At 44.7% G+C, this 15,093-nt stretch overlaps 1 protein-coding gene across 4 annotated transcripts in view; it reads right to left on the reverse strand.

Annotated features, from left to right (window-relative positions):
- HELQ (helicase, POLQ like) overlaps positions 1-15,093 on the reverse strand; it is a 938,511-nt gene that overhangs the window by 888,696 nt on the left and 34,722 nt on the right. For 3 of the 4 annotated variants that reach the window (XM_069630384.1, XM_069630383.1, XM_069630385.1), the window contains exon 2: positions 11,772-12,516. The exons of the other annotated variant lie outside the window; for it this stretch is intronic. In XM_069630384.1, the coding sequence (XP_069486485.1) occupies positions 11,772-12,516 (745 nt within the window). The remainder of the gene's footprint in view (positions 1-11,771; positions 12,517-15,093) is intronic. 4 annotated transcript variants of the gene reach the window in all.

Raw genomic sequence — 15,093 nt, forward strand, 5'->3', positions numbered from 1 at the left:
TGAAGAGGAATAGTACCCCCGGTGGTAAAATCAGGTAAGTCTGGGGGGGGGGGTAACTAATATTCCTCTGTGTATTCCCTTGGCTCACCTTCCTGTTCTTGTCTTCTCCTTAAGTGCCGGAATGCGGCGGGAAACATGCAGGAGGATGCGGTGAAATGTGAAGATGCTGCCAAGGCCGGTGAGTTCAGCGCGGCGCTGCAGCAGGCGAGGCAACACGCATACAATAACTTCTTTCTTCCAGCTTGAAGACGCGATGGATCGGGAATTCTGGTAAGGATCAAAGGTATTGCTCTTGTTCTAACCTTTTCTCCTTCTTTCTCCTTTTTCTAGAAGCTCCAAACTCGAGGCGGGCGTGGCAGAAGACTGGATGCAGACTTGCAGGCACGGTGAGCGTTACGCTGCTGGATGCAGAATAACACGAAACGTGTGCTGCTCTTCGGGCGTGGTTTAAATAGCCTCCAAAGTAGTCCCAGGTAAAATAGTCCCTTCCAAGCCTCATTTGGCTCTTGCAGCATGGTCTGCATCAGGTAAGCTTGCAGCATGGTCTGCATCAGGTAAGTTCTAATCTATGAGCCTAGCGCCTACGGCGCCAGGACTGATCCTCCATAAGAGCCTGGCGCCATAGGCGCCAGGACCGCACCCAAACAGCCCCTAGCAGGGGTTTTTGGGCTTGCTCAAAATAACTTGATGCCTACTTCCGGGTTTGCTGGACCTGGTCTGGGTCCCCGGGGGCATCATGACAATAGGCGCGTTATGAATGCATATCATATCATAACCCAGACCAAACTGACCCTCCCGAGGTACTCCACTCTGCATTATACACAGAGCAATACACAGCTAACATGCAGAATTCCTGCAAGTAAATATTTCCATATATACACACTTAGAACCCTCAGTTCCATCAACCACGTACGAGTGGAAAACAAACAATATTCGAAAATGAAATACGTTATCAGCCTTTTAATACATCTCAACAAGACTCTGGAGCTTTCTCCCCAAGGAAATATGCACAATGAAGGAAAGTACTACAAACATGGCCATCCTAGAAGGCATACCGTGGTCAAAGGGAAATGCAAAACATACATTATGTAGTACAGGGTCATGTCTGGGTATTCAAGCTAAGAAATTACCTAGCATCACTAACCCCACAAAGAATGTTGGTCTCAAACACAGAACAATCAAAGAAATAATCAATGGCATAAATATCTCTTAAAACTAACCCCACTAAAACTCTCATCACATCAACAGACACGACATTCACCTACCAGACACGACACATGTACATGATAACCACAACATCCACAATAACACCAAATGGAAAAACCCACACTTCCTTAAATAACTCGCACAACAAAACGCTCCCAAACCACCACCACCCAGCAGAGAGAGACAATCCAAACAACCTCAAACACCAAAACACCAATCAACTCATACCACCTAGAAGCAAACCCACACACAGTGACCATTTAACAAAAAAAAACTAAAACTACCAACAAAACAGCAAAGCACTCGCCATCCCGATGCCTCTGCTCCCACAAACATACACACCCCTCCCCTCTATCTTTTCAGAGGTACCTGCATGCCTGGAGACCATGAAAACAGCAGCGGTGCATGTTGCAAATCACATTAACGTGCCACACTAAGACATTGTAACTAGACTGACAGCACCAAAATATGCCAGTCTAGCCATTTAGTAACATCATGCTTTCTTTATGTATGAATATGTATGAATATCTAGTGAAAGCTGCCATCCAGTAGTATCTGCATCCAACTCCTTGCACAGTCCATTGGACATGCATGTTGGGGAACAAAACTGTCAAAGGTGCAGTTTAAGCCAGCCTAGGAGCGCTCACTAAGCTGCTAAAAGCAGCTGAGGGAGCGCTCTGTGTTTACACTGAGCTGGTGTAGCGCCTCCATATTGGTTGAGGGTACTGGCAGGTCTGAGCCCTGTCCCCATATTGGAAAAACAGCCCCTGGCGAGAAGACCGAAAATATGTTATGCATCTATGTAGGTGCAGCCAGGAGCATCTCTGCCTTGTTACGCCCTCAGTGCTCTCCCCGACAAGCTGTTGTATTGTACTCATATAGCGCCTTGATCATTATTATAGCTGCAATGTTCTGTTAGTGGGAACGCCCTCGGAGGACCGAAGTCTAGAGTGTTGGAGGTCATGGAGTAAGATTAGGATGCTTGTGTGCATTTGGCCAAGCAAGGCTTAGCAGGGCTGGCCAGGCTCCAGTAGAGATAGATGATAAACTGTTAGGCCCCTAGGGTCTTCGAGAGGGTTAAAGCTCATTCAGAAAGGCAAAGCTGTGTGTTTTTCAGCATCGGTTTTCCTCTGGGACATGCGGGGAGTCAGAAATGTGAGCCCGACACATGGTAAAAGAAATTTTTATTTTTAAAAAATGGGTTGCGTCATTCTGGGGAGGGGGACGAATGATACCAGAAGAACGCTAGACATCATAGAAAGCGCCAACCGGTGAAACTGCTGGTTATCTCTCTGGATGCTCACAAAGCGTTCAACCTTGTGAATTGGGAATATATTAAGCTTACACTTGCCCACATGGGTCTGGGGCGCAATATCACAAAGTGGATAATGGCGAAATATCAAAGCCCAACCACCTAATTGCGAGTGAACGGAATGAGATCAGAGAGTATTGCCATAAATAGGGGCACTCGCCAGGGCTGTCCACTGTCTCCCATGGTATTCGCGTTATCCATGGAACCCTTCGCAGGAAGGGTCCGACGAAACACAGATATACACAGGCTCACAGTGGGAGGCAGGCAATATAAAGGAGCACTATATGCTGACGACGTTCTCTTAACAATAACACAACCAGACACATCCCTAGCCCCCTTAAGGGAGGAGCTCAACGCATTCGAAACTGCATCAGGATTTAGGATAATCTATGACAAATCCGCCACACTAGCAATCAACCTCAACAAAAGACAGAAGGTAGAGCTCGGCCCTAAGCTTTCCATCCCGTGGGCAGACACAGCGTTAGAATACCTGGGGATCAAGATTCCACAAAACCACACTCAGATTTATGAATGCAACTTCCCGCAATAGTTTAAAGAGCTACGGAGGGATATACAACACTGGGAGATCTCATGGATAGGCAGAATAGCGGCAATAAAGATTAACCTCGTCCCAGACTAATCTACCAATGCCTCGCAGTTCCCAACATATCCCTGAGAAGGAATTATGCGCTCTACAGAAAACCATACTAAAGTTCATCTGGGGGGGTTGGGCGGAAGCCCAGTATGGCAAAAAGAATCATGACAAGAGGCCGACCCTCAGGGGGACTGGTAGCGCCAGACATATCTAGATACAGAAGAGCGACACAGCTATCCCGTGCATTCACATGGACCTGAATATCAGACCCGCCATACTGGAAGCAGATAGAAGAGGCGTGGTGCAGAACTCCTCTAGCTGACCTCCTGCACATCCAGGCCCCGCAGACAAAACCCAACACTGGTCCTCTACCAGCAACTCATTACACGGTGGCAAACTGGAAAGCAGCAGCTCGGAAATGGGGCTGCACAGGGATTCTGGGCCCACTCACACCTTTATGGGATAACCTAGAGTTCTCACCGGGTCTCTCATCCTCAAAGCTTTTCCGCCTGGCAAAATGGGGGCCTCTGAAAGATCTCAGATTTTCTAGAGAGGGGTAATCCAATTACATTTGAACGCTGCAAGACAAAATTCAAAATCACCGAAGGTGAAAGATTTAGATATTCTCAGATCCGTCATTGGATATCCCAGAGGAAAGTTAAGGAAAGGGGCTCCAGAGATCTTACAGCATTGGAATTAACATCTACTCCTCCTAAAAGGAAAATATCCGCCATGTATCGACTCCTGGACAAATCAGACGACTCCACCAAAGAAAAATATATGACCAATTGGGTAAAGGACCTCGGGCGAACAATAAACATTGCAGCATGGGGTAAGATCTGGACGAGACTGCACAAAGCCACACAATGTGTCCCCAACAGAGAAGGTAGGTATAAGGTGCTGTTAGGGAGAATTCTCTGTTTAGGCTGAATTTCCTAACCTAGTGAGTCCCCCAGCAGCTTTGCTGGATTTCTGGAGTTTGTTTTTTTCTCCTGCCAAGAATGAGATTCTTTTTCCCACTCTTGGACATAATTTATGGTGTTCCTTTGACTGTTAGTGTTTTATGGGTTATGAGGTCCTTTACTCCATAGGGTCTCATGTGTTTTTACTATGTGTGTTACACAGCACCCTCCGTGCAGTGACACAGGGGTGTCATAGTGACACCCCACCATAGACTCCATGCCCTGGGACTGACTACTGTCTCCCAGGGCATGTAAAGTCACCATTGGCTTTACCAGTCCCAAATTATGAACAGAAACCAGTACAAACCATCATATTGTGGACGTACTGGTCGGGGCAATTCGATTGCCCCCGGGTCTGTTAGTCGAGGGGGCACGTCTCCGTCCCCCCTGATCGAGATTTGGCTGGTGGCAGTGGATACTACTTTTTATATTTGACCGCGAATATATCCCTATGGGATTTTCCCATTGTTCGAGGCTACCAACTTTAATTATTTAATTCTCATAGCCTCGAACATACCGCCGGTTTATTTATTTAATATTAATTAGCCGGTTGGTATTTTTTGCCAGGACTCGATTCTAAAATGGCGTTTGTGTTCTCTTCTGTGACTCCAACCCAAGTCGAGCCCTTTGTTCCACTTTTGGCGGGCTTCTCCACAGAAGCCTCCAAAAGTGGTGCCACTCTGTCTGGGTACCACATGGGGTGTGGGGTGTGCTGCACAAAAGCAGGGCTTTGGGGACTGGAACTTCAGAAGTCGCCACAGGACCTGAGAATCCGACGAGGGAGAAGCTGAGCCGACCTGCTACGACGACACCACCGGTGGAGCCCTGCGGAACCGACTCACCACTTCCCGACGACAGAGAAGATCTCCCTGCTGGAGAGTCTTCTTCCCCTGACTGGTGGGCACAACCAGTTTACCTTCTTTTCCTCCAATCCCAGGACGTCTTGTGGTCGAATTGCCCGTGCCAAGCACCCCGGCAACCGGTTAGCCACTTACCACTGGACCGCGAACAAAAGGACCGCTCCTTTTAACTGAGAACTCCGCAGCTGGTTTCTTCCCTGGCAGTGCAATGGAGTCCTGTCTTCCTCCCCAACGAGATCCCCTCTACCCCCGGACGAAGCACCGACTTGCATCTGCTACCAGGAACAACTGCCCCCGCTGGAGTATTCTCACGACTTTAAGGTACCGTGTCCGCCAGGCCTCCCTTTCTAAAGATTGCTACAAGGTAATAATAATCCCTTAACCTTCTGGACCGGGCTGGCCGCCTTGACCATCTAACTGGTCCCTTACTTTTGGTCCAACTCTTTCTGAACCTTTTCGAGACTTTTGTGCACCTTTCAACCGTGTGGCCTTGGACACATTTCGTTCTGATCCTCTTAAAGTGGATCCGGCTTTCTGAACTCTAACTTCACGGTTTGACTCTGCCTTCCTCTCTTGCTGTGCTCTTGTGAAAGTGTTGGGATCTGTTTCAATTTATACTCTGCTTTTCTCCCCCTTTTAAAACAAATTATTAGAGTGCCATTTGCGTTAAGCGGTCACCGCAGTCTGAAAATAAGTGGGGCTTTACTTAAGACTTGTCTAATATTCTTTTAAGGGAGTGTATATCTTTTAGTGACCGTGTTTTTGAACTGCTTAATATTAGTGCCTGTGTGTTTTACTAGATGTGGTTTTAAATAAAGAATTATATCTCTTTTACACCAAGCTCTGGTCAGTGTTTGCTTGTTCTACTGTGTTCTTTTGACCTATTGTGAATGCTCTGTATACTGCCTAACTCTTCTTGAGGGAAGTCTGACTGCTCAGCCACAGCTACCAAGTGAATCTGTGTGGTACAGACTGGTACCAAGTGGGTTTACTGCCAAACACCTGTAGTCTTAAATCTTTTGCAGTGGTCCCAGAAGGAACAGCACAGGTTTCTGCCCAACAGGTGCGTTATAGCTACTACCTCACCCCAGTACAGTTACACAAATTAAACCCAAACATCTCACCGAACTGCTAGAGAGGCTGCCCGGACGAAGGAACACTGTTCCACCTACTATGGACATGTCCACATGCTATGAAATACTGGCAAGGGGTACTTGATCAGATAAAAACAATCACAGGCCATACGATCCCATGGGACCCAGGGATTATACTGCTTGGAGACACCGGCGTTGGGTAATTGCCACTGACAGGCCACACAGCACACTTATGCACCCACCTCTTAACAGCAGCCAAAATAGCACTAGCACGGCTCTGGAAAAACCCGGCGGGCCCATCAATCCGGCTGTGGTGGTCAAAATGCTAGGACATTGTAGTGGCCGAAAAGATTACAGCAATCCGGGCAGGGAACCTGAACCCCTTTTGGAACACATGGGCCCCGTTTATGGACTAAGCAGGAAACTTTCCGGCCCTAACACGAAGACCTCCACTAACCCGCTTGCTGGAATGAACCACATGACTACAAGGCAGACTCATGCTGGATGTCCCGCCCTGAAGGCTGCAGACTCCCACAAATATGATCCCCTCCACCCCCAATATGGAATTGCGCGATGAACACCCTAATGTTGTATTTTTACATGCGTATGTGTAATGTCTGATGTCTTTATCATTTCTTAAAAAGCTAATAAAATGTTGAGTTGTCTAGCCCTATTCTAAATAGAAACTTAGTTAACCTAAAAACCAAAACTAAGGATCGGTCTGTGTAAGGATGCCAGTAACTGAAAATTCTTCCTTACATCCAAATCATCCAATCCTGACCCTCACACTACAAACAAACAACAAAGGGTGCACAGAAAAAGTCTAACTTGATTTTAGAAAAGGGTTCAAAACCAAAAGAATGATTCCAACAAAAATGTTCTCCAAAGTAAAGACACTTGGATCCAGAGGGTGGTCCCCTTCCCCTGGATTCTTCAACAGGATGGCAAAAATGTCTCTTTAGCTAACAATTCCTGTGTGTCTTCTTCACTCGACTCACAAGGTTCTTGTTCAAGCAGAAAGTTCTGTAATACTCTTTCTGTAGAGGTTCTTGTAACTTTGCAGATTACCTGGTATACTCCCCTACCAGGAATCTTCATACCATTTCAACTGCCTGATGTATTCGTCTGTCAGGACTTTAGGGTTTTTCAGATCACTTGTATACTCTCCTGCCAGGAATCTTTGTACAATTTTAACTGCTTGATGTATTTGCTCGCCCGGTCTTCTTATGCGTTTCACAGTTCTTTGATATACCACACTAGCAAATACCATGATGTGCTTCTCCCCCACACTCATGCATCTATACTTGATTGGGGTTTGCCTTTGTACTTTGCCTTGACTTCATTCAAACAAACTTTGTACGTTTCTATCACCAATCGTGTACCATTCAATCGCTTGTTGTCGGAACCCCCGGGGTCCTCAGCTGCTTTGGACAGACTCACAGGTTTCTTCCAGCGTCAGCAATGCTGCTCATGCCTCTGGGGTGTCTGGGTTGTTCACCCGATTTCGGGTTGGGCATATGCAGATGTTCTGCAAGCGCCCAGCAGAGCTCTGCAGTCACACGCCTGCTTTCATCTTCAGCCTGGGGTGGAAAATGTTGGTTTCGTCAAGCGGCACAACCTCCAGAAGTTCCTGCGCATCTCGCGGCGTCTCCACGGCCCTTCTTGCTCGCATGCAGCATTTCTCTTCCTGTCCCGGCTGGCCTTCTCTGCTTTGCCTGCCCAGCCAGTGTGCCTTGCATTCAGGAGCCTCGGCATGGATGGCAATTTCTCCTCCTGCACTGCTCATTCGTATAGTACGGTTGCTATCTTTAACCGTGCCGCTCATTGACGGTTCGGAAAAATAACTAGTCTGCATGTTGTACTTCGAGCTCCTGTTACTTTGCACAAACCCCCTTATCCTCCTCCTCCTCGTCTAAGTACCTAGGCGATTATGGTTGCTGAAGTTGTGAGGGGTCAGAAATGTGAGGCAGACAAGTAGATAAAGGTTTTTTCCCCCCCAAGTAGCCATTTCATTAAACAATGAGGGCAGGTTAAACGCATCACTTTCCCTAATCAAACGAGGATTTCCCTGCCTGGCCAACACGAATATGAAAAACGTATTTGTTCCTCACACATACAACAAAATCATACAGATATCCCAAGGCTTTTGAAACTCAATAGTAGAACAGTAATATTCAAACAAACTCTGAAAACAGGTATCTTTGTAACCAGGGGCCGAATCCCCTTCCCCAGGATTAATTCAGGATTTTCCAAACCAAAGTTCAAATTACGAAGATTCTTTTCAATAACAAATTTCTGCTTCAAACACAACACGAAGTTCTTTCCACTCCAAAAGTCGTCCACTTGGCACTTGAATGGTCTTATTGCTATTTAGAATTGATCACTCTTCAAATTATTGTTCAGAGCTTCCACAAGGATACCTGTCCCCCCCCCCCACTATCCTGCTGATATACCACCTGCAAACTGTTAATATCCTGTATATAATTTGCAAACTGTTAATTTCCTGTATATAATTTACTGTACTATTGATACAACCTGTATATATTGTTAATTATATGTGTAATTATGTAACTATGTAACCCATGCCTCGCATATCCTGTACTGCTGCGCCCTATTACCCTCGGGTCTGGTGCGCATTATACATGAAGAAAACAAAACAAACAAACAAGCTCTTTCTCTATATACAAAAATGACTGTCTTCATACTTTTCGTCAATATTCAATACAACTTCTCTTCTTGGCAGAACAACTACTCACATTTCTTCTTCATACACAATAATATTTTGTCAGGATTGTTTTAGCACAGTTCATCATAACACATTAGTGGCCTTGCACTTCAATGTCTTTTTCCTGATCAACTAACCTGCCAGGAATAACCACTAACAGTCCCTTTCCTTGTATACCTGCCTGCCAGGAAGTACTCTGTGGTAAGGTTTGCTTGCAACTTGACTTTCACCAACATTGAGAGTCACAACTGCTTCCATAAATATACAATACACATTGATGCGGTTTGTTCCACTGATTTGTTTGCCACATGAAATGCAGGTTATGTTCCTCTCCCCCTACAAGGAGGCTTCTCTCCAGCCACCTTTGGATTCCTACTGTTACATCAGATAACTGCTGGCAATGTCTCTTGTTCAAGTTTCTTGCTCTAGGAAAGCGTTTTCCCCTTCAACACATAAATGCCGTTCTTTGGCTTAGGCAATACTGGTTGTTATCTTGTTTAAATAAATATTGCTCCCTCTTTATTTTGGCAATAATGGTAACAATCTTTCTCCTTTCACTTTCTCTCAACACGACAGTCATGCCAAAGTTGCTTCAATTCATCTGTTCGATATTCAAAAGAAATGCTCGTAGTGGGAATCACGGAGCACCCCGCGGTCACCTAATGAAGGACAACTCACCGGTCATTCTCTGCGCGTCGGTTTGACCGGCTGCCACCTTGCTTTCTTCTTGTGTCAGGTCCTGGGTGTCTGACAGCTCTGGTCACATTCCTGCGGCCCGCGCAATCGGAAAAGGGAGTCTAGCTCCTTACACACTCTGGTGAATGCCAAGCACCCGAGTAGGATGCCAGAGAACGAAAGCTTCATCCTCCTACGGAACAGCCTGCAGCAGTACCGCTTCCCACTGTGCGTCCTTTGCACTTCAAGGTCCCAACTTCTACAATTCTCTCAGCACTGCATCCCGCTGCAATCACGGGGGCGGTTCTGGCGTCTTCTGCTTTCTGCTGCTGTCTACTTCTAATGGCCTGCACCTGAAGGGGCTTTACATTTTAAAAGTCCCACTCAGGTGGGGCTCATTAGAACCACTAGACTGCACACTACAGTTCTGCTCCTCTGAGCTCCTCTTCCTCATACCAGTACCTAGAGCATTATGGAACTTGAGGTCTCCAATGTTGTGTGTCATTTTAACCTCATATAATTTACTCCGTTTAAAGGACTTATAGAATAGATCTGTATGGGATGTTTTTTAAAGAACTTAATGGTTGATTCTTGGTTTTACAGCTCAAACCCAACAGGGAATCATAACCACCAAAAGTAACGGTAGCGATCCTTTGATCCTTACATATACGATTCCCATGAGGCTATTTCAAATAAGATTATGCCAGCCACACACCGAACTCTTTGAAAGCTATTAATGTGCTGAATTTAGTTATCGTCCGGGGGCTGCAAATGTGGAGAATTTAGATGAAGGAGATGCAAATGCCCTCGAATTCAGTAACAACCCTCAAACTTTCTGATTACTCAACCTGAAACACAGAACATACTACATACCTCTACCGCAACAAAACATACGGCCATCACAAACCACTACGCAGCACACGCAACTCCAAACAAGAAACTTAGCCACCCACAGAAACCACTCACACCAAAAAAATCAAACAAAACTTTACAACCAACAATGCAAACCAGCACAAAGTAACCAGTTTCTCTGAACTGAAGCTACCAACAGCACACAAAAGATCCTTGCGCTTTCGCTCTCAATCCCACTAACAAAGCTTGCCCTAACCTTCCTTCCCTTTCAGATACGCCAGAGCATCAAGAGACCAGGCAAGTGGCAGCAGTGCGCAGTATAAGACCAATTAACATTAACACATTTGAATAGCAAAATTAACAACTTTGAGCAATGTGATAAAGGCTTCAATCCAAAAGAGACACAAATCGCATTTTTTTAAAACCGATACCATCTCCTCCAATCCATGTACAATGTTGTACGCTGTCACAAGCAGCCTGTGATGAAGTGGTACAACACTTCTCCTTCGAACAAGGATCTTATAGTCGAGTGTACGATTTTCTAATGACATACAAGAAAACCTCAAATGTCTGCACATAGAAGTGGAGGCAAGAATTGTACGCCCAACAAAGTGCATCAAAGCGGAGAGCAATTCAGAAGCAGCCTTATTAATGCTCATTGGGAATTAGCATATTCAGGCATTGCTGGTATTACACTAATCAGTGCTCAGAGTTGTATAACAATTGGCTCAGTGTTGCGGAGTGATGTCATGGTGGTACAACGATTTATAGACTGACCTGCCCACAAACGGATATTATGAAAAGGTACTATGCCAATCAAAACCATGCTGGGAATTGCGAGAGCCATGAACCACGGAATGGTACTACTAAGATCCCTAGACAGAATCATTTACAGTTTTACAGTCAAAGGGCAAAAGAGTGAAAATTCTCAGCTGTTAGCAGCTAAACAAATATTGGCGGCTTTATACAAAGGGAGGCCTGGGGCTCAATATCAATGGCAGGTTGAAATGTGGAGTATTTTCTCAAAGGGGTAACTAATGGTTTTTTATCTTGCTCATGAAGTGCAGGTGTCCACTTGCAGCTATTTTTGGTGATTTGAAACTTTAAATACTAACTCACTGTAGGGTCTTTGGTGAAGAGATCTATCGCTGCACTTTATGAATCCTTTACAAAAGGAAGGTTGGAGAGGAAAGAGGGAATTGAAAGGGAAGGAAATATTGAATAGGTTCATCCAGCTGGTTATGAACAATGTTTGATTACTTCAAAAGTAATACCGATGATCTGGGCACTGAAAATGGAAAATACAGCATTTACCTTTATGATTGCATAAGTTTCTAAATCTTTCAAAAAAAGATTTGACAAAACATGTATTCATTGTTGTTTTGCAACTATAACAAAGGTCTGGAACTGAAACACATACATTTTAGTAAATAATAGATTAATTATATGTAAAACTGTTCTAATCAAAAGCACACAAGGTTAAAAATTACCATAAAGGGTCTTTATTCCACGCAGCTGGGAAATTAGCTCTCTCACTTTGCTTGGTAAGCCGTAAAAAGGTCCCAGATCCACATCCAAAGAAGCCTCAATGGTTTTCTTGGCAACATCTATCTCCTCTGACAATATAGCATCTTTGAGCCACTTCGTCCTGGAAACCTTCGGTGTCTGTACTTTAGCATTTCCAGCAAGGGTATTTTTGAGGTGGTCTTTTAAGCTCTTTCTACGGTTCTTATGAGATCCTGAGCTTTCTGATAAAGGTTCTCTCCATCCGTTTCTAGGTGCCATATCCTGAAAGGATGTTGCCACTTCGGTTTTCTCATCACATGCAAATATCGGGTAGTGTGCCCCTTTCGTATTAACATCTTTCTTAGATTCCACATTACAAGGTTGGCCCGTTTCTTCACAAAAAAAACCCTGCGAGCACTGCAAATCATCTATGAAGGGATCTCCCTTCTCCTGGGCTGTGTCCTTTGGGGTAGTGGGGAAATTCAAGGGGTCAATGTCCTTGCTTTTCAAAACACTTTGGTTTCCTTCAATTTCAACAGTGCTCTTGACCATTTGTAGAGGGTCCCTAAATACTAGTCCTGCATCGACTTTCGATTTGGCAGTACCAGTGTGGTTATTTGAGGACTGTTTCCACCCAGCTTCAATGTCATCCACCTGAGCTAACAAGGAATCATTGGCAAAGCTGTCATAATCACCAAAAAGGTCTTCATCACTGTCGCTTCCTTTGTACTAAACAGAAACAAGGCAAGTAAAAGTCGATTAGTAGGACTTTTAAATAAATCACATTCATTGTAAAAATTATATTGTGTGAGCATAATGACCTTAGTAATGGGCTGGTCAGTAAAGATCAGTTAAATTGTATGCTAATATACTATACTGGTATCATTGTTACTTGTATGAGCTTCAAATGACTGAGAAAATATGCTTACTAAATATTTGACGATGGGTTTAAATGTGAGGTAGATATAATATAGTATTCTCTTTTGATCCACCTTAAACCAAATACTCTGTTGCAACAATAAAATATTGCTGATCTGCAAATGTTAGGCAAAACATGCTACAGGTGTCCTACTGGGCACCACCACCTTGGAAAAGGGAGTGTTGATTTTCTGTAATGTTGATGTAGTAAAAACGGACACCCTAAGGAAGTGTAAAGGTATTTTACTTCATTAGTGAGTGATAGTGTGTCAGCAATAAGGGAGAAAACAGACTTACTGCTGTATGTTCCCTTCAAAATACTGATAGGAAAGTAACAGACTGCAGTCCAGGGGTCTATAACCTTTGGGTTTCCAGATGGTTCAGACTACAACTCTCATCACCCCTAGCAAACCTAGACAATGGTAAAGAATCAGGGGGGTCCTAATCCGAAATATAAGGAGGTTGGAGACCATTGCTGTAGCAGCAGACTATTATAATCTGGGAATTCGATTAAGACTCATACTTCTAGAAGGTGAGATTTACTCTAGTATAGGGTTACTCATCATGTGGTCCTCCAGATATTTCGAAAGTCAACTTCCATGGCCAGTAGAATCAATGATAAAGTATTATAGCAGCCTAAATCTGAAACATTTGGAGAGCAACACGAGAAAGTGGGCATTTTAAAATATGCACATAAAGGCCCAGTCTGGAGGTCTAGACAAAAACCTAAAAGGGGAAGGGGTCCGTAGAGAGGAGGATTGAGAGGTAGTGGTATAAAAAGAATGAAAGGCATATTCATCCAATCTGTGTGTGTCATGTTGGGGTCAGGCGAAAACCTGACTCACTTAATGTTCTACGGACGGAAACAGCAAGTCAAACTATAGCTGCATCCTTAGGGAATCCGAAGGCCCACACGCCACAGGAATATTTTGGCCAGCTGGCATTGCCAGGTTTCAGCCAAGACAAAAAGGGGGAAAATGACAAGGGAACGCTAGAATGAGCAGGGGGAGTGGATTGGGACCCACATAATACATTTAATTTAAAAAAAAAAAGACAAAATAGCAGGTCGAACTTCAAAAGGGTCAAACTATTGAGGTCAGTTTTTTCATTCAAACAATACAAAATGTAGTAACAACCCTGGGGACATTGACTCTCAGCCGACACATTTACAGCGTTGTGTTTAAAAGTCGCTCTTAGGCAGTGGTGTAAACAATTTAAAGGGGGATCCGATGAGGCCCGGGGTGGGGCCAGAGCTGGCAGTTCAACTCCGCTCAAAAGGAAAAGTACAAAATAATAGTTTTAAAAATGGGGCAATTTCTTTCATGCTGCTTCTTTCCAATCTCCACACTGTACATCAATTCCACTTGAAATCACTTCCATGGCAGTGGTGCACCCAAAATACTGTTGTAGTGACTTTAGTACAGCAAGGGATCCATAGACATGATATTCCTAATAACTGCTGTCAGCACAACAGAAGCATTTATTTGTGACTTAGCAGTTTGACAAGCATTTAACATCTTAATAAATATAACCTGTTATAAAACACAACATAAGGGGCACATAAATAACAGGTTATTTGTGAGGTACTGTCGCCGCCCTCGTCTCGGGGTTTGAACAATGATTGTATAAGTTCGTACCACTGCACAATGTCACCTCCCAGGTCCTGGTGGTGTCCAATGGTTGCTCGCTGCCAAACCCCCATCTCTGCTAATGTCAATTTTTGCAGATCCTTCCAACACAGTGCAACCAGCAGGCTAACTGCCGACTTCCAAGCCATAGAAATACGCCGCTTATCCAACACGTAGGCCATGTCTTTCAGTTTACTCATCGACTTTCTGGTCTTTCTCCTCGGGTACAGTCCAAGCAGACAGGCAGCCGGGGATTGAACATTCAAGTGAACCCCCGCTCCCTCCATCTTCCGGGCTACCTCCTCCCAGAACCTCCTAACAGTAGGGCACTCCCAGAACATATGGAGCATACCCGCATTTACAGTGTTACATTTGGGTCAAGCGTGCCTCCCTGTGGCTTTAAATTTCGCTATTGTTTGCAGCGTTAAATAGGCCCCATGTGTTACGTACAGTTGCAGCAATTGTAGTCTCGCATTCCTGGACACTTGCTTGTGATATTGAGCTACCCTAAACCATTCAGTGTCTGTAAAGGATCCCCCAAGTCTGCCTCCCATTTAATCCGGACCTTTAGTTCTGTTCCCGAGTGGCATACCAGCAGCACTTCCTATAGTCTCAAGCGGAAAGTGGACAGCAAGTGACCTACAGTGAATAGCGAACTACGAGCTGTAACCAAGTCGCTTTACTGTTGCCATTCCTGGAGGAGTGGCTGGAGGTGTGGCTTTCTCCCCTGACTGCAGGGAAACCACTTAAAACATCTATT

This window comes from Ambystoma mexicanum, chromosome 6q, assembly GCF_040938575.1.
Source record: "Ambystoma mexicanum isolate Mex_15411 chromosome 6q, UKY_AmexF1_1, whole genome shotgun sequence".
NCBI lineage: Eukaryota > Metazoa > Chordata > Amphibia > Caudata > Ambystomatidae > Ambystoma > Ambystoma mexicanum.